A 22,504-nucleotide genomic window follows, 5' to 3' on the forward strand; every position below is an offset into this window, starting at 1 on the left:
TAGTTTACTTTTACAGATTGCGACTTGGATGGAGAGTTGTCTCATTGGCACTCATACCACATTTTCTTATATAATATCTAATAAAAGTCATATGATACCTGCCACACAGACATGTCAACCTTACAATCATTCCATACACCAAATATAGTTCACCTATTGCTTACAGTACTTGAAAACCAGATCAAAACACAACAAGAATGTGTCCATAGTACATGGATGCCCCATGTATAATTTTCTATGTTCAGTGGACCGTGAAAATGGGATAAAATCTCTAATTTGGCATTTAAATTAGAAAGATCATTATCATAGGGAACATGTGTACTTAGTTTCAAGTTGATTGGACTTCAACTTCATCAAAAACTACCTCGACCAAAAATGTTAAGGTTAAAGTTGGACAGACGAACAGATGGACAGATGGACGGACCCACACACCAGAAAACGTAATGCCCAGAAATGGGGTATACAAACTTAACTTTGACCAATTAAATATGAAAAAGAGGTCAAAGTCAGATGAAACCTGCCAGAATGACATGCACCCATTACAATTTTTCCATACACCTCATATAGTTGACCTACTGCTTGTAGTATTTGAGAAACATACATGTACCTAATCATGTAACTAAACCCTTGATCATTGATCCATGAAATAAGTTTGAGGTCAGGTGAACCCTGTCTGCCAGACATGTAGACAATGGAACCAACCGATATAGCAACCCTATTACTCATAATTAGAGATATTCAAGTGACGAAAAAAAAATAAGATTTTTTTTTAAGCAGTTGCTTAACCATGAAAATGAGGCCAAGGACAATGGACATATGACAGAAACAACTTCGGAACAAGTTATCTACATACAAGATATCAAGCATCCAGTTCTTCTACCTGCTGAAATATCAAGTTATATACAAACAGTTCACACTGCCTGTGGAAAGTAATACTGAAGTCTTGCATACTGCAACAAAAGTTGAGGCAAGACATTAAAAAACAAAGATTAATTCACATGTCCACATTTATTCATAAACAATAAACAAGTATAAGTATAATAAGTAACAATTAATTTCAAAAAACAGAAAAAAAATAAGTTATAAATAGCATATGAGGAATTAATTTCATGTCGGCTGTCCAACATTTGCAACTTTATTTTGTTAAGACAAAAGTAGCATAACTACATTTCCCCCCTCTAATATCTTAAATAAGCAGCACTTAAAAACAAATAGAAGACAAATTTTTCTTCAAAACATGACTTTTAATCAGATTAAAATGAAAATCAAGTCTCTGTGTAACAACATGATAAATGACTAATGTATCTAGCATCAACTGATTAAGGTGAATGTCGGCATCCACATAGGCGGATCCAGGGGGGGCCCTGGCCCCCTTTCATGGGAAAAATTTGGTTGATTATATAGGGAATCATTAAGGAATGACTGGAGCCCCCCTTAGGAAAAGTTCTGGATTCGCCAGTGATCCATACAAATACCTAAGTTCTACCATACAACCCTGTTGTTTAAGATATTTATTCACTAAAGATAGTTAAATCTTTTGAACTTTAAAATTTAAGGTATTCTGTACATCTTAAAATTAAAAAAAATTAATGAAGAGTGAATAAATATTAATGTTAATTGTCAAATGTGTTTCTCTAACAGTTCAATGTTGAGTGAAATGTTCTAAATGGCAAACTTTACACCAGGCAGATTTATTCAACATGCAGTTTATCAAAATGTATTCTAACTGATCAGATCTTTTTTTTTTTTAAAATTACACACAGAATGAAGAGAAACAGTTGTTATAGTCAAATATTATTAAAGTAATGAAAATCATAAAAGTTGTTCAACAAATTATAAATTTTACAGAAGAATGGTGATATTTTATGAATTTTTATATATCAGTGGTCTTAGACAATTATGCTTGCAATTCAATAATGCACAGTAACATTGCTTATTTGTCCATGCAAGTATTGTTTCATCTCCAAAGAAAACAAAGAAATCAAAATATAATAAACAGTATCCTTGGCATGGTAAAAATAATGCATTAAAATGTATCTTTAAAACTGATTTAAGAAAAGAATAGAAAAAGGGGAGATAATTCAATTCATTACCTTGTTAAAATGTCAAACATGGTATAGTACTGATTTGCATAAATGAATGAATATTCAACTTAGCACTACACAAATAAGACCAGATAAATAAACAATTCATCAACCGATCATGTATTTAAAATGATTAATGTCCAAGACTGTAAAAAGCAATCAAACTATAAAACCCTCGTTTTATTTGCATAGTATTTATGAAATAATGCAATTTTGTAAATAAGATTTTGAAAAAATAAAAATGCTGCAAACTGCATAGTATTCAGACAAAAAAAAAAACCAAAAAAAAAAACAAACAATGTTTTTTAAAAACAAACGATTATCAATTCATACTTTTCTTCTAAATACAATGTAGCAATATCTCTAAATGCTAACATTGAAGCAAACATCTTTACTGCACAAAAGGCAAGCTCTCATGAATAATCCACACCCAAATTAAAAAAAAAAGTAAAATTTAATGCAACATCCTTTACCATTCAGCATGAATTACAAGCACCAATAGGAATGAAAATGAAATTATGATATTTTTATAACGAGGTGAAAGTCTGCAATAGCAACCTATACATCTGTACATGTTGAAAATACTGTGTAAATAAAACTCTTTATCTGTCATATTTTTGGACCAAAGTCATAAATAATCATTATCATGTTCTAATTGCATGCCTTTATATTCTTATAAAAGTTCATAGGGGGTCTTTATGCTAAATTTTCCATAAAACTAGACATAAGATAACTAAAACCAAAATTGTTGCAGTTTTTGAAAATTTCTAGTGAAATGTGATTTCCTCCCGCGAAATAGTAATGCCTTAGTAAGAAAAAAATACATACTATAAATTAATATCAACAAGACAAAAATTTTATCGTATATAATAATATAAAATCAATAAAAAAAACAAAATATTACACAAAAAAGCACTTCATGAAAACACAATTTGGACTATGCACAATGACTTAAAAATTTCACAAGACAGGCCAAGGTACACTGAAATTGTGTCAGTCAACCTGAAAAAGTGTTGGGATTAAGAAATACAGATTTCATATAAACTTAATTCATTAAAAAGAGATAAGATTCATATATTTTCACTTTGTATGACTACATCTAGATGTCACAATTCATACTTAATTCTTAACTGAATCATAACATAAAAAGTCAGCTTTTGATCCCATAAAACTGGAATAAAATATTATACAAGATATATAATAACAGAGAGTACAATGGCCTATATCTCTATTAAATCCCATAAAACAACATTTTCTTTGAATCATTAATTTTATGATGATAACATATTTACCATCTAAAATTCTTGTCATAAGTTTAAACACTGCAGAAAAAAAAAGTTTGAAAAAATATTAATAAATGCATTCTATTAAAAACTTGTTTGTTCCTTTTCTATCTTATATCATACAACTGATGTAAAATAAAAACGTATTTTAGAAATGATAGAGTAATATACATTCTTTACAACTAAACTGAAATAGAAAGACTTCTTATAGACTGAGTTTATTATAAATTAAAATCCCATCAAAAGTATCTGACTAGTTTATCACAGATAATGCTATAATTTTTTTGCTTCTCATAATATTTTAGAATCAGCAAAAAAAGAAGAATCGGCTTTCAGTTTAATGTAATCTAATGCTTGTTGGTGTGGCTGTCTTTGTTTCAGTAATTGTTCAGTAGCACATTTCAGTTTAAATTCATTTTTACGTAAATACATTTCAGTGTCTTGTTGCATTTGTATAAGTTTCTCTGTCCTTTTCTCATCCAATCGGATGTCTTCTGACATGTAAGGATTAAAACGGTAGTATGTTGAAGTTGGCAATAAGTCTTGGAGTATTGTGTGGACAACTGAAAGGATAAGACATTGTTAAATTAATGTTGTATATGTTGTAAGTAAAAATTGTGAAAAAAACTTTTTGGGAGTCTTGACTGACAAAATGCCAAAAAAATGTGCAGAAGACACAGATGAGAATTTTTTGGATAAAAATTAGAAAGTGTAATACAAGCCCAACATATGCATGATATGTGAAAAATATGACAAATTCAAATTTTACTTGTGTTTTATAATGATACTTTCAAACATTTGTAAATTCTCTTGATATAATGTTAGCAAAGTATCTTAAGCTTTTGAACAAATCCATTTAAATTTCATCATAATCCTCAGATGTACATAATTCACAAGACTGAGGAATAACAGATGTAAAATATGTGGAAAGTGTACATGGCCTCTGTAAAACAATACACAGATTTCAGTTAGATTACATTTCCATATTATCATTGGACATCATTAGTCTTGCTTCCTAATAACTCAGTTGGAGAATTTTCATATAAGAAGAACTGTGAATTAATATTTCACAAATAATCAAATGAAGCTATTTTGCAACAAACTATTACAACATGGGAATTAATGCTGTACACAATATATAAATGTAATTCTAAAATATAAGACAATAACATCACAACATGAACATTAAATTACCTTCTGTATTTGTAGCTGCATCTATAATTTTGGCCACTTTTTCTTTTACAGCATTTTTACTTGGTGTGATTTCTAAATTGGGTTCAAAACGTCCATTTCCAAGGGAAATAACACACTGAATTGGCTCATCAGGCCATAACAGCTTACATTCAGACACCGCAATAGCAGCTGGATTGTTGGCCATTAATCCACCATCCTGCAAAGATCAGTAAGAATATATTTTAAATTAACAATTCAAAGTTATTCCATTTTTTTGTAAGCATGAAAAATGTAAAGACTTCATTTGCTGTAAAAATAATAAAATTTTACTATGATGAGAAACTAAGCAGAACATAAATCTTTTCTTTTTAAATAATTATTTCTTCCAATTTTAGACTTGTGTTTTAGTCATGGTAGCTGCAATGGTTGATTATCAGATAGAGTGTAATGTTATTCATGAACTCAATTCTGAAACACCAAGAATCATTCTTGTCAAATTTGATATTAATTGGTTTTCCAGTTTTAAAGATTAAGAACTTTGTAACAAAGTCAGTCAGTTGACATTTAAGGTAATGTGACTTCGTTGGAGATCCTGTATTCATGCTGGACTTTTTTTTAACCAGTATCTGTAAATCTGTTAATAGTTTTTGAGATAATAGTAATAATGCTATAATTGGACAATTTTTTTTTTTTTTTTTAAATAAGAAGTTGTGGGTTTTTTTTAAGCTCACTGACTTTTTTACATTTTTAATTTTGATTTTGACAAGACTTCTAGTTCAATAACTTTTCTCTCTCATTTTTTTTAAAGTTGTGACTGCACATCTGAGCACTTTTTTAATTCACTCATCCAAATCATTTGTACTATGACCATATAAATGATCTTATTGCCATGATATTACACTTCAAGAACATTTTGAAATTTTCTGTTGGAATGGTGAGAATAAGTTACCTGATGTATAAAGTCTCCAAGTACAAATTCTTTTAAGTAAACAGGAGCAGCAGAAGAGGCTCTGATGGCTTCCCATACTTTATGTTTACAATTACCAGGATAATGGGAATACACTCCAGGTGGAAGGTTGTAAGTACGGAACATGAAACTCTTCATCTTAGGAACATTCAATAGACAGGAGATGGCTGATACCTGTAACATAAAATATTGATATTATTACTTTTGACAAAAATGTTTATTATAAAGGAACATATGTGCATAGCTGAGTAAATAAAAAAGAAACTATGTATAAATACCAAGGAAAAGGTTTATGATGTTTCAAAACATGTAAGAAAAATGTCATCGCTTTGTGATAGTTTTGAGTGAACCCTTTGTTTGAAGATGAATAATCATGGTCCCAGTATTACAGAGTGATTTCCAAACAGGTTTCATGAAAATATTATTTAATTTTCTGTCGAATCATGTTTGATCCTTTTTACAAGATGAGAGTTATTGGATACATGTAGTTGTTTTAATTTGTTGTATAAGTTTCAATGTTTCAACGTCCCCATATAATTTTTCAAACAGACCAATTATTAAAGCAAATGGAACAAGTGAAACTGCGAGCTACTGCTCACTGATGATGGATAATATTAATAGTGTAAAAATATGCAAGTGTTCGGTAAACAGGAAGTTGTCGAGTGATGAATCTGAAAACGCATCACACGGTATAGCTGACTTATATAAATCCTGAAACCAAATTTCAGAAATCCTTGTATTGTAGTTCCTGAGAAAAATGTGACGAAAATTTTCAACTTGGCTATCATGTGTAAAATCATACAAGTGTTCGGTAAACAGGAAATTGTCGAGTGATGAATCTGAAAACGCATCACATGGTATAGCTGACTTATATAAATCCTGAAACCAAATTTCAGAAATCCTTGTATTGTAGTTCCTGAGAAAAATGTGACGAAAATTTTCAACTTGGCTATCATGTGTAAAATCATACAAGTGTTCGGTAAACAGGAAGTTGTCGAGTGATGAATCTGAAAACGCATCACACGGTATAGCTGACTTATATAAATCCTGAAACCAAATTTCAGAAATCCTTGTATTGTAGTTCCTGAGAAAAATGTGACGAAAATTTTCAACTTGGCTATCATGTGTAAAATCAGACAAGTGTTCGGTAAATAGGAAGTTGTCAAGTGATGAATCTGAAAACGCATCACACGGTATGGCTGACATATATAAATGTTGATACCAAATTACAGAAAGGGTGGATGTGTAGTTCCTGAGAAAAATGTGACGAAAGTTTCATGGGACGGACTGACTGACGGACGGACTGATGGACGGACTGACGGACTGATGGACGGACAGACAGAGGTAAAATAGTATACCCCCCTTTTTTAAAGCGGGGGTATAATAATTTAAATCCAGCAACACTATTGTGTATAATAAATATTCAAAATTTTATTTAGACAGGAAATGTCTGCCAAGCTGATTTTAAAATTGATTATTACAGTAAAACTCAATATCATGCATATGGGTCTCAAAATTAAATGTAAAATTAAGCAGAGTTTCATTGTATTTCAATTTGTTACAAAAGTTACCGAAGACAATGGACAGATAAATAGATGGTAGAGTAAAGAGATTGTAGTATAACAGTTATCTACCTTTGGACAGGTATCATCCTTAGCACAGTCAGCCATCGTCTTATCTTCAGAGAAATTCATCCTACAATAGATAAAGTACAATCGTATGTAGAGGCATCAATCATATATTTCTATGTCCAAAATCATTGAAAGGTTCTTGTTTTATTTCTATCAAGGAAATAGTTTTCTTACTCAATTCTCTTCCTATCTAACTTATTTCATTTTTTGCTCTTAATAAAACAATAAACCTTAAACTTTTCAATTAATTTGACGACAAGGGTTGTTTTGTTGGGACACAAATGCCACAGGATAAGGGGAGCTGGTTTTTTCTAATAATCAAACTGCAGATATTTGGAACACAACTTAACAAACAGTTATATTGCAAAAAAACATGTTTGTTCATCATAACTTGAATCAAATGGAAGCAGTATTAATAAGTGCACAGATTAAGTAACTCGACTCTATATTAGCCAGCCAATCAATGTATGCAGATAGATCTTATCCAGTTTAACAGTACCAAAACCTATAACACTGAAACAACAGCTTTAATCAGATGATATAGAAATCAAATTGTAAAAAATATATCCACTCAAAAATAACTTTTTCAGGGATGATTCCAGGTGTTTTCAAATGGGTACCTTGAACATCAAATTGGGAATTTGTATTCTTATTGGGATTTTTTTAAGCATAAAATCTAAGACGAAACAACATTATTTTCCTGTAAAAACGGAAAATGTACATGTATATTATTAAGTTTAACCTGTACACTGTTGTTCATGTAAGTTGTAACATTTTGAATAATTCTGGATGGGCTACTGTTATTACATGAATATCATTGAACATGATGCACTAGTATATCATCTTAGCAATAGTTACCCAGGCTTATTACAAGAACAAATATTTCAGCTAACATAAACCACTGAAAAAATCATTCATCCAGTATGTTTTCAACAGCAGGTCATCTTTATAAATTTACCTTGATTCAAATGGATTTCAAATTGAACTGGTCAATTGTCGAATTCAGAAAAGCAATTACAAAATTTCATATACTTAATTGATAAGATATTTAAAGTATTGAACCAGTGTTCTTTATAAAATTATTTGGATCATGTTCAAAACTTTTGAAATAGTTCCATAATGATGACATCGTATTTCATGAATGGTCTATCATGAACATTATTTTCAAAAAACGCTCAAACTTTTGTCTTTTGAGGAAATAATTTCTTTTACAAAACAAATTTTCATCATATTATATAACCGGCTCTGCTGGGCGATCTGCTTTTACGAGATTGGCGCCCATTAAACTGAATCCATCAATGTTATATCAAAATTTGAATTTGCTCTCTGCCGAGGTCTGCTTTGACACCCATTTTTATCAACCTGATGGGCGATCTTCTTTTACAAGATCGAATACTCCAATAACATATTAAACAATTGAATTCGGCTGCTAAAATCATTTGCCACATGTTGTCATAGTTAAATCGTTGTTAATAAAATCCGATCGTAAACAGCATTCTTATCCATATTTTAAAACGTTTTGACAACAAACTATGAAAAATTATAGTTGCCTTATATGGTGATAGAAACTTTTCCAGATATATCGATTTTTATTTTATTTTCCTGAATTGGGAATTCATTTTCATGTACATTTTTTTGGGGCCGCTGCCCGATTTAAGGGATGCTAAGCGGCTCTAAACTATATACTGGAATCATCCCTGTTTTTATGAAGAGAAATTGGTACTTACTTGAGGATCTTTTCCCACAAATCAGTGTCATAAAAAGCTTGTTCCCAAACCAGTTTACCAGTGCCATATACTGCATTTCTGTTGAACATTTGACTAAATTCCATGTAACGTTCTTCAGCCTCTACTAGAGGAACTTTTAACAAAAATATAAGACAGGCCAGAATGGCTCCCTGACTAGTTCCACACACATAGTCAAAACACTTGGTAATATCTGTCTTACACTGTTCTTGAATCATCTTTAATGTTTGTAATGCTATGACCCCTCTGAAAAATATCATTTAATGTTCTGAAATGTTAAATTTATAAAACTTCTATACGTATATATATTCATCTAAAATAAATGAAGAATGAACACACATGATGCCCATAAAGCTTGCATATAACAATATGAAGGGACATACATAGAGAACTGCCATAGTGACACCACCTCAATTTAAACTTAGTCTGTGTTTTATGGTTGTAAACATTGTCTTTAAGTTTCATAACACTTGGTTAAGACAAAAAAATGAGGATGGAAATGGAAAAAAATATATCAAAATTTAGTCATGATTGTGTTGTTATTGGAGGTTTGCATATTGCTAAAAATATACACCCACTATTTCAATTGAGTTTTATTGATGAGAGATGGGTGTGAAAACCCACCACATGGTACAAATGTATAGCATGCTCACATGGAGCTTGATATCAAATGTCCTGTCCCAAGGAAAGGGCATGAAATTCAGGGGTTGTCAGTGTTGATGTGTTACATAATTTGTTTTTCTTTCATTATTTTGTACATACATGTAAATTAGGCATTAGTTTTCTTATTTGAATTGTTTAACATTTGTCATCTTTGGGTCTTTGATAGCCGACCATGTGGTATGGGCTTTGCTCATTGTTGAAGGCCATACAGTGATCTCTAGTTGTTAATTTCTGTGTCATTTGGTCTCTTTTCATGCTTTTGGGGAGTTGTCTCATTCACAATCATACTACATCCTCTTTTTTATAAGATGTGAGTGTTTTAATCAGAAAACAAAACCTTTGAGACTTCTGCCTTCAACACTTACCTTGTACCACCACCATCAATAGAAAGAACTCTTACACCTTTTCCTTTAGGAGGGTGAACATACCCAACCAGAGATAGGGCTTGTGACACCTCAGCTTTCAGTTGTCTGTGTTTTGTCTTGTGCAGTCTTAATAAGGTAGGTAAACATTTCTCCTGCAATTATATTTATAAATAAATATACATTTTGTATATAGTATTATAAAGACAGCGTTCATAAGAACTATATCTATATTGAAATCTCTTTGTCTGTTATCTACTGACATTACTTATCATTTCTAATATCTTAAATGTCCTTAAAGGAACTTTTAAAGATTAATATGAAAGAATAAGTGACAAAAAAAATAATGCAAAAATATAATCAAATCAGGTCAAAAAAGTGTTCTTTATACAGAATACAATGGTACATTCCAGTACATGTGTATGTGCTTTATTTTATCATAATAACATGAATTTTAATGCATGTTACCATTTGGTATCTTTAGCCTCACATTTATATTCATGGATCACAAATTGTTTTATGGTTTTTGTCTGAAACACCATGAAATTTTAAATTATTTCACTAACCTTCATGGCAGTGGTTCTGGAATCGGGAAACTGAATGAGATGTGTACACAAGTCCTCAGTCCTCTTCAGCTTTGATACTTGTGATGAGGCCTGTTTTAGATTATGTACCAATCCTTTTGTTCTGCTATCTATCGAAGCTTTGGACACAAAATCCTTTCTCACCACTGGTTTACTGTCTTGCGCCTCACTGGTGGGTGCACTTGAAAAGAAACCTAGACCTACAATTCTTGATAACCATGCTTCATCAACTTTACTGTCAGCTTTTGTTACTGGAGGAATATCTTCTTCATTGACTTTTACTTTTATGACAGTCTGACTCTCACCATTCAAATTTGAAGTGTCATAGAATGATACAATGCTGTCATTGTATTCTTGAATATGAGAAGAAAAAGCATCAGATTTTGGCTCAGAAGGTGTGCTTGAATTTGTTTCGTCTGACTTCTGTTTCTTTGTCATTTGAAACTTTTTAAACTGTTGTTTTTTAAGAACTAAACTATCTACAATTTTATCTTTATTTTTTCTGACACTTTCTGTTAAATTCATTTCTTCCGGTGCAAATTTCCTCCAATCAGGAATGGTTATCTGTGGAACTTTGATGCTATTCATCATCCAGCTGACATTGTTTTTAATTTTAGTTACAGGATGTGAGTTGTCTCCCTTACTATTGGTACCTCCATCCCCATCACTACCAGAGTAATTCCTCTTAATGGTCTGGAGATTAGACGATTCTCTATTGTCTGTAGTGTGAATCCACTTTTGAGATGAACATCCTTGACCATCAAACAATCTGGTCCTTATAAGGCTATTCCTATAAGCAGCAGCCATGCTACAAAACAAAACAAAAAATATAGAATCTCAACCATGTAAATGGGTGCCTGATATAGAATTATACAAAAGTTTGAAATGTTAGTGTGTTACATTAATAAATAGTTGGCTTCTTAGAATATTACATACACATCTTTTCTACTCTTGGGTGGTTTTGTCTCTTTGACACATTCCTAATTTCCATTCTCAACTTGAAGTAAATACCAATATATTTTTCCTTTAATGCATTTGGAGTCCTATATAGCTACATTGTATTGAAAAAGCCAAATAAATCATTTATCAGATACAATTAAACTACTAAAAGAAACAAAATTAGCTCATTAGTGCAAATCATAAAAGGAAATTTGACAAAGAGTTTTATTTAAATAAATAGTCTTCTTACATTTCTCATATATACAAATGAACAGTACCTCTATCAGTCAGCATGGTCAGTTCAATACAAACCTTATTAAAATGCAAGCCACATGTATACTAGTATTTTAGATAAGATTCCATACAGTGAAAATGATGGGAATATGTATCTCTTGTGTGGAAACTATTTGTACATATAAACATGATAAACATGATACAGGAACTTCATCTTCATGTATTACAGTAACATCACTTGATTATTACAGAGACATTGATTACTTTTAAATTTTTAACATTCTATATTAACAAAAAATCAAAGATTGATGAAAATAACAGAATGAAAAGATAAAATAAGTATTTGTGTTTACATAGGTTAATAGGTTTTGTTTGTATCCATAATTAGTTTTTTCTACAACAGGACAGACCTCTACATATTGAGACAGTATGCATGACACTAGACACGAGATTTATCAAATCTATTGATTATAGTTATCAAGAAAAACGATTGTTGATATTTTGCTGTTTGAATTTTTCTGTCTCAAATTGTTAGCGTTTTGAGTCATGTACACTGTACAGCCCACAACTTTGTGTATGGTGTTAAAGTAAAATCATAAAATCACAAAAATACTGAACTTAGAGGAAAATCAATTCGGAAAGTCCATAATCACATTGCAAAATCAAATAACAAACCACATCAAAAACAAATGGACAAGAACTGTCATATTCCTGACTTGGTACAGGCATTTTCAAATGTTAAAAATGGTGGATTAAACCTGGTTTTATAGGCTAACTCTCTTACTTTGATGACAGTCATAATTGGTTGTAAAAAAGTTGTTGAAGACTTTTTGGGATGATTTTCCTACTTATATTTCCTCCTGTCAGAATTCAGACAATTTCTTGTGTGTTTGAAGTGTAGTACAAATGTACTAGTATCCTCTACATTAATTAGATACTACAGCTGTATATAAATATTTCATTATGCTAATCACAGACACAATGCTATTAACCAGAATATCTATACTATTATGAAGTCCAAACAATTTATATGACATATTTATGCAATGATACAATTACATTACAATTCAAATATCAAAATTATGACTGAATGTTTTCAATCTGTCTTACATTTAGTATTGACCGACTAACCTATAAAATATGTCAGATTAACCCGGTCATAAGTTGATAAACATGGCACAAAAAAGTGAAAATTGTAGTAATATTTAATTTCTATTGACATATTATACATTACCCAAGCTGTATTTGTGTCATGATGCTATATATTTGGCTTTCTAACTGTCTGAATTCGAAAAAATAATCAACGTCTTGTCAACATAAACATGGTTTGTTTATGTTTTGATGATGCGTCATTAATAGTTCGTTGATATTCATCACGTTTCCAGAAATGTTTATGGTATGACCTCAATAAAAATGTATTGACGAATTTCATTGGACAAATCCGATAAGACGATCACACACCCATAACTTCGACCAATCTAAACAGTTGGTTCAAATTCCTAATGTAATAACCAAGAACCAAACATAACATAAGAATCGATCAGTTGTACGAACGGACATAATTTTTAGTGCTTTTTATTGTCAATGGTTCAGGGCCTTAACTACATATCGGCAAATGAGGCAAATGCCTCATGTTAGAAATTTCAAAAAAAAAAAAAAAAAAATGAAACAAAAGATTGTCTTAATATCAGATTGTTTTCACGGAAAATGTCTAGCAAGACGCAAGTTCTCTTCATTCTCTGGTGTCGCTCCTGTATGTTTTTCGTGATCCATATTCTATTTTACTTTCAGTTTTCAGAGTTGATGGTCTATTGTTTGTATTTCTGTGTCCCGGGTTTGTCTTTTGTTCATTTATTGTCTTACTTTATGACTACAGTATAGTCTGTCTGTTCATTTTCATTTATAAACGTGTGGTTTTGCAATGTTGCATGCCAACCGATGTCCAGATATTATGCGAGAAAACAATTTAAGAATATACGATGCTACAAGACACAGAAAAAAATGGTCGTTTCTGCATGGGGAATTGAACTTGATATCAAAGAATACAAAAATGGCTGCTTTTTCTTTTTTTTTTGGTAGATAAAACTAGATAGCTGACATAGTTTAAATTAAAGTAAGGTCACCAATTTCCCGGTATCAAATAATTGGGAAAAAATAATAATGTATTGCTATATGACCCTTTACATTGAAGGGTTAAACTTGCATTAAGTCATGTTCAGACCCTTTAACAGAAACTAAAGGAATATGGAGTAAATGTGCACGAAACCTAATCACACACAAAGTCAATGCATAGAAAAAATACTAATGATCATAAGTCAAAGTTGCTGGAGGGTCTTTAACAATAAAAAAAAAAAAAACCATCAATACCATTAAACAGGATCAAGATGGTTCCTAGTGTCGACTTCAGTAGTACTAGTATTGGAACATAGTGCTGCATTTATGTCAGACATTAAAGATGAACACAAATCGATAATAGCTAAAATTCAAACTCTGACAAAAAGTTTTGAAGTATCAAAAAATACCAGTAATTCAGTGAAGGAGAGATTAGCAGGTGTTGAGGCGCAAAACTTGAGTAACAATCTTTTGTTTTTTGCAATTGAAGAAAAAATAGTCAATGTAGAAATGGAGACGAACGGGGCTCAGGGTAATGTAGATGAAGGTAATATCGGAGAAGGAAAGAAAAACATACAAGAAAACTGTTTAGACATAATTTTAGACTTCTGTGAACAAACATTGAAAATTGAAAATGCCAAAGCGAACCTTAAATTAGAAAAAGCGTACAGACTGGGTAAAAAAAAAGTCGGAGAAAGTAGACCTAGGCCAATAGTGGTAAAATTTTCTAAGTACAGTGACCGCGAGATGGTACGAAAGTCGTCAAAAAGACTAAAGGGGTCAGATTTCGGAATTAGTCCACAATATCCACAAGAAGTGTTAGCCAAACGAAAAAAGTTAATACCGGTAATGTTGGAAAAACGAAAAGAAAAAAAGACTGCGTACTTGGTTGGGGACAAGTTATTCGTTGAGGGAGTTTTATACGATGAATAGGAATTAGCGGGGGATGATACAAATATAAACAGAAAAGAAACCGTTAAATATTCATTGAAAGTATGTTCTTGGAACATCTCTAAAGGTTTGATAAGAAAATTAGCCGACGCCGAATTTCAACATGAAATTGCTGATTATGACATATTATGTTTTAACGAATGTTGGGTTAAATGTCCAAAAGAATTTGAGATAGCAGGTTACGAAAAAAATTATGTGCAAAGGAAGAAATGTAATGGAGGCGGTGTTATTGTTTTTCATAAAAAGTGGTTAAATTCGTATCTTGAGGTCTTAAAATGTTGTGCAGACAGTATGATATGGTTGAAAATAAGCAATAGTACGAAAATTGAAAAGATTTATATTTATGTGCTATATATGTACCACCAGATAAAAATATATTTTACCGCAAATATGACTGTGACGTATTTGAAGTTTTACAGGAACATATAGAGCATTATGGTGCATTAGGTAACATTGCTATAATTGGTGACCTGAATGGACGAATTGGTAAAGCAAACGACTTTATAGGGCATGATCTGTTGAGTACTCAATTACAAAGTGATATAAGTGGTTTAATTGATTACACACCTGATTCACCTAGTGAACGAACTACGGAGGACATAAACAGGTCGAGACCTCTAGATTTTCTGACGTCAGAATATATTTGCATAGTAATTTCCAAAACACAAGGCCAATATGGCCTTGAAAAACTGACCAATCGACTCAATGAACTACAATGCATTGTGGGCTACTACGAGTAAACTACTACTTAAAACACGTGGAATTAGTGGGAAAACAATCAATTAATATATTGTCTGGGACTCTCATTACCAAAGTTTTTATTCTGCAAATATATTTAATGTAAAATATATAACATAATCTTCAATTTGCATGCTCAGATTAAAAAAATATTGTTTATTGGCTTCACGATTCGACTTTCTTTTTCGCCTTGCAAAAGTAGTTGAACCGGTTTTGTGCATTGTTATGAATTGAACCTGCATTAATTTCACGACATTACACAGTGAAATATCCAATGAAGTGACCACTGTCCAGTAAGAAAATCATTTGAGTTCTTTTAAACCTGTATAATGTCATTGCAAAATCATTTCTGCCTAGAAAAAAAACGAAACTTTCATTGAAACACTTCTTTCTGTACTGAATGTGTATTTTTTTTTTATCAGGACCTGAACTAATAGTAAGAACATCATACTATTCAGTATGATAAAAAGAAGTGTTATGAAAGCGGCAGGGGCGGGTCCAGCCATTTTAAAAAGGGGATCCTAACCCTGGACAAAAGGGGAGGGGGTTTCAACTACATGTCCCCATCCAAATGCACTGATCGTCCAAAAAAAGGGGGTCCATTCCCCGGAACCCCCGCCCCCCTGGATCCGCCACTGAGCGGGACGGTATATAGCTCAATACATTTTTTATAGTTTCATCCATCGATAATATCCGTTTGTTGCTAATTTTATCACAAAATATACCTCAGAGGTTTTATCGTTCGGCTGCTGTCCTGTTGACATATGTAAAATATCTCCAATATTAAAAGTCTCTGGATCATAGTGGGTGCCATATTACCTATCATTTTTTTTTTTCTAAAACGTGCTTTGCATATAGAAATAAGAAGATGAGGTATGAGTGTCAAATGAGACATCTTTCCAACAAAGACATAATTTAGTAAAGTAAGCAGTCATAGGTCCAATGCTGAAAAGTAAGCTATTAATGACCCAAAAATTACTTGTATAAAACAATCCAAAAAAAAAAAAAAAAACAAAAAAAAAACGGCCCAATTAAATATATAAAAGGACAAGAAATCTATCCCATCAAAAAAAATATATTGTATAGGAGCCTGTATTTCAGTGGTTGTCGTTTGTTTATGTGTTACATATTTGTTTTTCGTTCATTTTTTTTTTTTTTTTTTATAATTAAGGCCGTTAGTTTTCTCGTTTGAATTGTTTTACATTGTCATATCGGAGACTTTTATAGCTGACTATGCGGTATGGGCTTTGCTCATTGTTGAAGGCCGTACGGTGATCTATAAATGTTAATTTCTGTGTCATTTTGGTCTCTTGTGGACAGCTGTCTCATTGGCAATCATACCACATCTTCTTTTTTATTATAGATCCAACGCTGCAATTTTCACAAAACATATCAAATTTTCCACCTTGTCGCACATACATATGGATAAAATCATTACATCTTATTTCCTAATGCATGTGGAGCAAAACTTTGGTTAGCTTGCTTGCTTTGTTTGTATATTGTACAAAATATAAAATATACAAGTTAAACTATGCCTATATATATATATATATTGTTTTAAGATGTCAATCTTATTTTCAAAGCTTGTATAAACAACTATACAAACAAATCAAGCAAGCCAACCAAAGTTTTACTTTGCAGGTTTAAGAAATCAGCTGTAATGATTTTATTCAGTGTGGCAAATGTCCGAGCCCGTTAAAAAACGAACAAAATGAAACAGTTTGGAAGTCGCCATATACTGAAATGTGACCAACAAAAATACTTATAGATTTGTTAACACTGCCATGTATGTAAATATTTCTTCGCCTTTTTTACGAACACAAAATTCAAGGATCCCACATTTGCCTTTAATTATCTATACAAACATTGCTGTACTCTTGAATATCAGCACCGGCTGTTATCGACGGCTTACTTTACACCAGTAAGTTTGTCTCATGGGTAATTGTGTTTTTTCGCTGTTGTTTCGTTGCTTCTGTTGGACAAATACACGAAATCTCTGTGCCATCATCAAACATGTTAATGGCTATATATCGGGTAATTCAAACCCTTTTTTCTTCGCATAGAAACAACTGTTCGTTAATCTGAGCATGGAAGTAATACTTTATATCACGAACTATAAATGAGGATACACAAAATGAAAAACTAAGCGAAATTGTGAATCCCGCATTGCACGAAAAAATGTGTTGTATTTCAGTAAATAACACGTGTTCTTGGTTGATTGTAAACACGTAGTAGTCCATCATGCATTGTGACTCATTTAGTGGATTGGTCAAAAATATAGGTAAAAATAATTTGCGTCACATGTAAATAAACAATTACATGTGCGAGAACATAAGTATGCTAATTTATGCATTTCCATATAAGGTAGTGGTCCCGACCTGATAAAGCCTGCTAACACTTTTGGTCGAAAGATTTTGGACTTGTGTAAATCGTCTGGGGTTAGAGTATGTAATGGACGGTTCGGGAAAAGCAGCGGTAAATTTACATTTCAAAATAAAAATGGTTGTAGCGTTATTGATTATGTGTTATTATCTCATGAATCTTTTTCTATAGTAAATAATTTTATGATTGGTAATTTTAATACATTTTCATGTCATGCTCCTGTAATTATTGATTTCAAACTGAAAGGATTATCATTGACTGATTTTTGTTCATGTAAAATTATAAAATATAATACCTATAACTGGAATGAAGAGTATAAAGATGATATAAAGAGAGACCTTTGTGCAAGTGCAGATAAAATAAGCGATCTTGTGAATAGTATGAATGAAACGGACAATATTGACGATATTGTGGCTGAAACGAACGACATTTTTTTAAACATTACAGAAAAATACACAAAAAGAGAAGTGATAAAAACTGTTAAGTGTGACTATTGTAACGGCAAAAAACGAAATTTAGGAGTAACTGGTTTTAACCGAGATAAGCCGTGGATAAGTGACGAATGTAAAGAGTTATACCGGACTTACAAACGAGCATTATCACAGTTTAATTTATGTAGAAGTGAGGAAAATAGACTTTACTTAAACATTTCAAAACAAAGGTTTAAGCGTATGGAAAATACTTTAAAAAGACGTTACAAAACCCAGAGAGGAGATATGTTTAGTTCGATGAGAAGAACCAACCCAAAATACTTTTACAGAAAATTTAGAAGGAAAAGAAAAACACTTAATAGTAATTTAACATTAGATGACTTTGTCACACATTTCAAGAACTTAGTATCGAAAGACAATATTATAGATGGTCAAGTAAATGATGAAAACTATGATGTGGTTTATTCAGAATTAGATCGCCCCTTTACAGAACAAGAAATAGACATATGTGTAAAGAAACTAAAACGTGAAAAAGCACCAGGATATGACAATATTTTAAATGAATTTATTAAAGAATGTAAAACTGTCCTTCTGCCGTTACTATGCAAGCTTTTTAATGTTATATTATGTACAGGATGGTTCCCAGAAGTATGGGTTACTAGTGTATTAGTACCACTATTCAAGAAGGGCTCGATGAATGATACGGGTAACTATAGAGGAATATCACTGGTTTCTCACGTTGGAAAATTATTCACATCGGTGATACATACTAGATTGATGAAATGGTGTAAAGAAAACAGTATTTTGACAGATGCGCAATTCGGTTTCATTCCAGGATATGGTACAAGGGACGCAATCTTTGCTCTTCATTCTGTTATAGCTTAATCTTTACGCAAAGGAAAACGGTTATATTGTTGCTTTGTTGATTATGTTAAAGCTTTTGATAGCGTTTCACATCTTATTTTATGGCAAAAAATGCTAAAGTGTGGAATAACTGGTAATCTATTGTGTTTAATTAAATCTATGTATTCTAAATTGAAAACATGTGTTAAGTTAGATGGTCAGTTTTCAGAATTTTTCAGTTGTAACGCAGGATTGATGCAAGGGGAGTCATTATCCCCTTTTTTATATTCGCTCTATGTAAATGATATAGAAATAGAATTAATCAAACAGGGTATTGAGCCATATGAAGTCAGAATGTTAAATTTATATTTGTTTATGTACGCAGACGATACAGTTCTTTTTAGTGAAAGTGTTATTGAGTTACAAAAAATGATAGATACTGTGAATGAGTGTTCAACACAGTATGGGTTACATATAAATCTAAGTAAGACAAAAATTGTTATTTTTCGTAATAGAGGTAAAATAAAAGATAACGAAAAATGGTATTTAAATGGTAAATTAGTAGAAGTATGTAATGAATTTGTTTACCTGGGTTTATTGTTTAATTATAACGGTATATTTTCTTTAACACAAAAGACATTAACTGAACAGGGTAGAAAAGCTACTTTCAGCTTACTTAGCAAAACATATGATGAATTTTTTAATATAGAAACTTTACTATCTTTATTTGATACTTATGTTACAAGTATAATGAATTATGCCAGTGAAGTCTGGGGCTTTCATAAAGCCGAAGATATAGAAAAATTGCATTTGTATTATATGAAAAGAATTTTAAAAGTTAGAAAAGGAACTGTTAATAACATGGTATATTTTGAGTTAGGCAGAGTGCCCTTGTATGTAAATAGATATGTGAAAATGGTAACCTACTGGTTGAGATTGTTAGACACAGAGAACTGTATTTTAAAACATGTATATAATGATATGTACGAATCTAGTTGTGTGAAGCCAAATGACAAGCTAAATTGGTCTTGTAAAGTACGAGATTTATTATGTAAATATGGTTTTAGTGATGTTTGGTTTTCACAGAGAGTTAGAAACAGTCAATTATTTTTGAGTGAATTTAAACAAAGAGTAATAGATAATTATATATCTGAAGGTTTATCATATTTTGAAAATTCGCCGAAATGTACTTTGTATCAGTATTTACACGATGGTCACACTATGCAATTTTACCTTAGTCGGCCATTAAACAGTTTGTATAGATCTTATATTACTAGATATAGAATTAATGCTCATGCACTATGTATAGAAACAGGTAGATACTATAGTATAGCCAGAAATGAACGTTTGTGTAGTATGTGTAATAAAAATGCTATTGAAGATGAATATCATTTTATTTTAGAATGTGATAAATATAACGACATCAGATGTAAATATATAAAGAGTTATTACTATGAGAGACCATCTACTTTTAAATTAGTACAACTGTTATCTGTAAGAAATGTCAAAGAGCTAAACAACCTTGGAAAATATTTATTTTTGGCAGAAAAAGCACGTAATGGTTAGTTATTCAAATGTTTATTTTTAGTTTAATATGTCTATATGTCATACTCCGCTTAATTCTTTAATTAATTTGTATAATTTGTGTATAAATGTTATATTATGCTGTATATTATCTATTGGATATTTATATTGTGTAAATCCAATAAGCTGTATTTGCTTACGGAAATAAAGTATTATTATTAAAGTATAATACTGTGCTGTCACTATATTTAAATCTAGTCATAAAAAAAAATCACAAAGTCTAAGCACAATACAAGACAAGAACAGACAGACAGACAGATCCATTATAATTAATGATTATGAGAATTACGATTTTTGCTTTATTCTTCATATCGGTCTTTTAACGTTGGCAATAAAACCCAAAAGTCTTAAATTTCAATGAATCTATGTTTTTGCTTTGAGACCAGAATATTGTCGAAAAATAGCTAAACATTAATTGCGTTTCAATGTCAGAAAGAGTCCGGGAATCCCTCAGAATGCACGATTTTGCGTTATTTTTCTCAGAGCTTCTGGTGCCTTAAGCGGCCCCCAGACCCCTCGCCAATAAATTTTGCCTCATTATTAGAAGAGGCTAGTTACGGCCCTGTGGTTATCCCGGTCTAAACTAGTTCACGAGCTGTTTTATTGATGTTGTAATATGCAATCATTTCTGAATGGTGTAGGAATCAGTGGCGGATCCAGAGGGGGCATAGAGGGTCGTACGCCCCCTTTGTTTGAACCTTTTTTTTGCCACGGTAAACTGATTAATGGGATTAATCAGACAAGACTTCGACATGTTCGAGAACTTTGCCATTTCCCGTGTATTTATTTTTTATGCGACAATTCTTTGCTTATATGATATTTTTTGCTGGTATTTACTGATTATGTCAAAGTCATGTGATTCGCTATGGTGAAGTTGACCAGTTCGCCGTAAAGACGTCACTCAGTCATTTTAAAATTCAAATTACAGTAACACATTGCTTAGGCTAAGGATCATAATAAGCTTCATTCTAAAAATGTACGCACGGTCAACGCTTTTACAACCCTATAAAGTTACAAAAAGAAGCATTCAATACTTATAATTACATTTTTTAGCTATGATCATGAAAACAGGAATTTTATATATTATTTTATTTAATTCACCTGTGCACTTTATTGTTGGAACACGTGTTATCATGAATAAAAAGTTGTATTGAGCAATGCAACTGCTTACGGAATAACACGTGATGTGCAGCCAAACAGAATAAAGTATCATAATGAAACATGCATCTAATGTAATTATTATCCTGTTATGCATATCCTGTTACTATGGTTGCTATGATTACAGTAACAGGGTGCAAAACAAATGAAATATTTCGTTGTTTGAACTCATCTTAAGGTTATAACGTCTTTATCTTCCCAATTAAGTACCCAGATAGCAAACATGTGTTGGGCGAATATTGGCATTCTGTTGGCAACATTGTTGGGCCAATGTTGGAAAACTATGTTGGGCCAACGTCATTTTGCTCATCGGCCCTCAGTTGGCCCAACGTCATTTTGCTCATCGGCCCTCAGTTGGCCCAACATCAGTATGCCAACAAGGTTAACTATTTGCCAACAATCTGCCAACAATGTCAACAATGTCAACTATTTGCCAACAGTCTACCAACGTCGTCTAGTTTTAAAATTATGTTGGACCAATGTTTGTCGAACAGCAGTATGCCAACGATGGCTTCAGTCTGTCAAACATGCATTTCATGTTATGTATTAAGAAGTATTTATCTCTAGTATATATTGTATATTATATTGGCAGGTCAATCTCGGCTGTCATGTGGAGAGTGTGGTATTACTTAGTGTGTGA

The 22,504-nt window shown here is 31.8% G+C and overlaps 1 protein-coding gene across 1 annotated transcript; it reads right to left on the reverse strand.

The window, feature by feature from the left end:
• Positions 1-993: 993 nt before the first annotated feature.
• LOC143085584 (calcium-independent phospholipase A2-gamma-like) lies at positions 994-13,059 on the reverse strand. Its single transcript, XM_076262039.1, has 8 exons — positions 12,900-13,059; positions 10,475-11,300; positions 9,912-10,063; positions 8,866-9,129; positions 7,142-7,202; positions 5,490-5,681; positions 4,562-4,757; positions 994-3,930 (listed from the first exon to the last, which is right to left on the reverse strand). Exons 1-8 carry the CDS (start codon positions 12,917-12,919, stop codon positions 3,659-3,661), a joined length of 1,983 nt encoding a protein of 660 aa, XP_076118154.1. The 5' UTR covers positions 12,920-13,059; the 3' UTR covers positions 994-3,658.
• Between the last annotated feature and the right edge of the window lie 9,445 nt (positions 13,060-22,504).

This window comes from Mytilus galloprovincialis, chromosome 1, assembly GCF_965363235.1.
Source record: "Mytilus galloprovincialis chromosome 1, xbMytGall1.hap1.1, whole genome shotgun sequence".
Classification (NCBI taxonomy): Eukaryota; Metazoa; Mollusca; class Bivalvia; order Mytilida; family Mytilidae; genus Mytilus; species Mytilus galloprovincialis.

Excerpts from the sequence above, each read along its gene's own strand:
- LOC143085584 (XM_076262039.1), bottom strand. The coding sequence starts at position 12,919 with ATGACACAAATACAGCTTGG. Across the intron at positions 10,064-10,474 it reads CCAGAACCACTGCCATGAAG|GAGAAATGTTTACCTACCTT; the intron begins GTTAGTGAAATA and ends ATATAATTGCAG. Across the intron at positions 5,682-7,141 it reads AGGATGATACCTGTCCAAAG|GTATCAGCCATCTCCTGTCT; the intron begins GTAGATAACTGT and ends TTTATGTTACAG.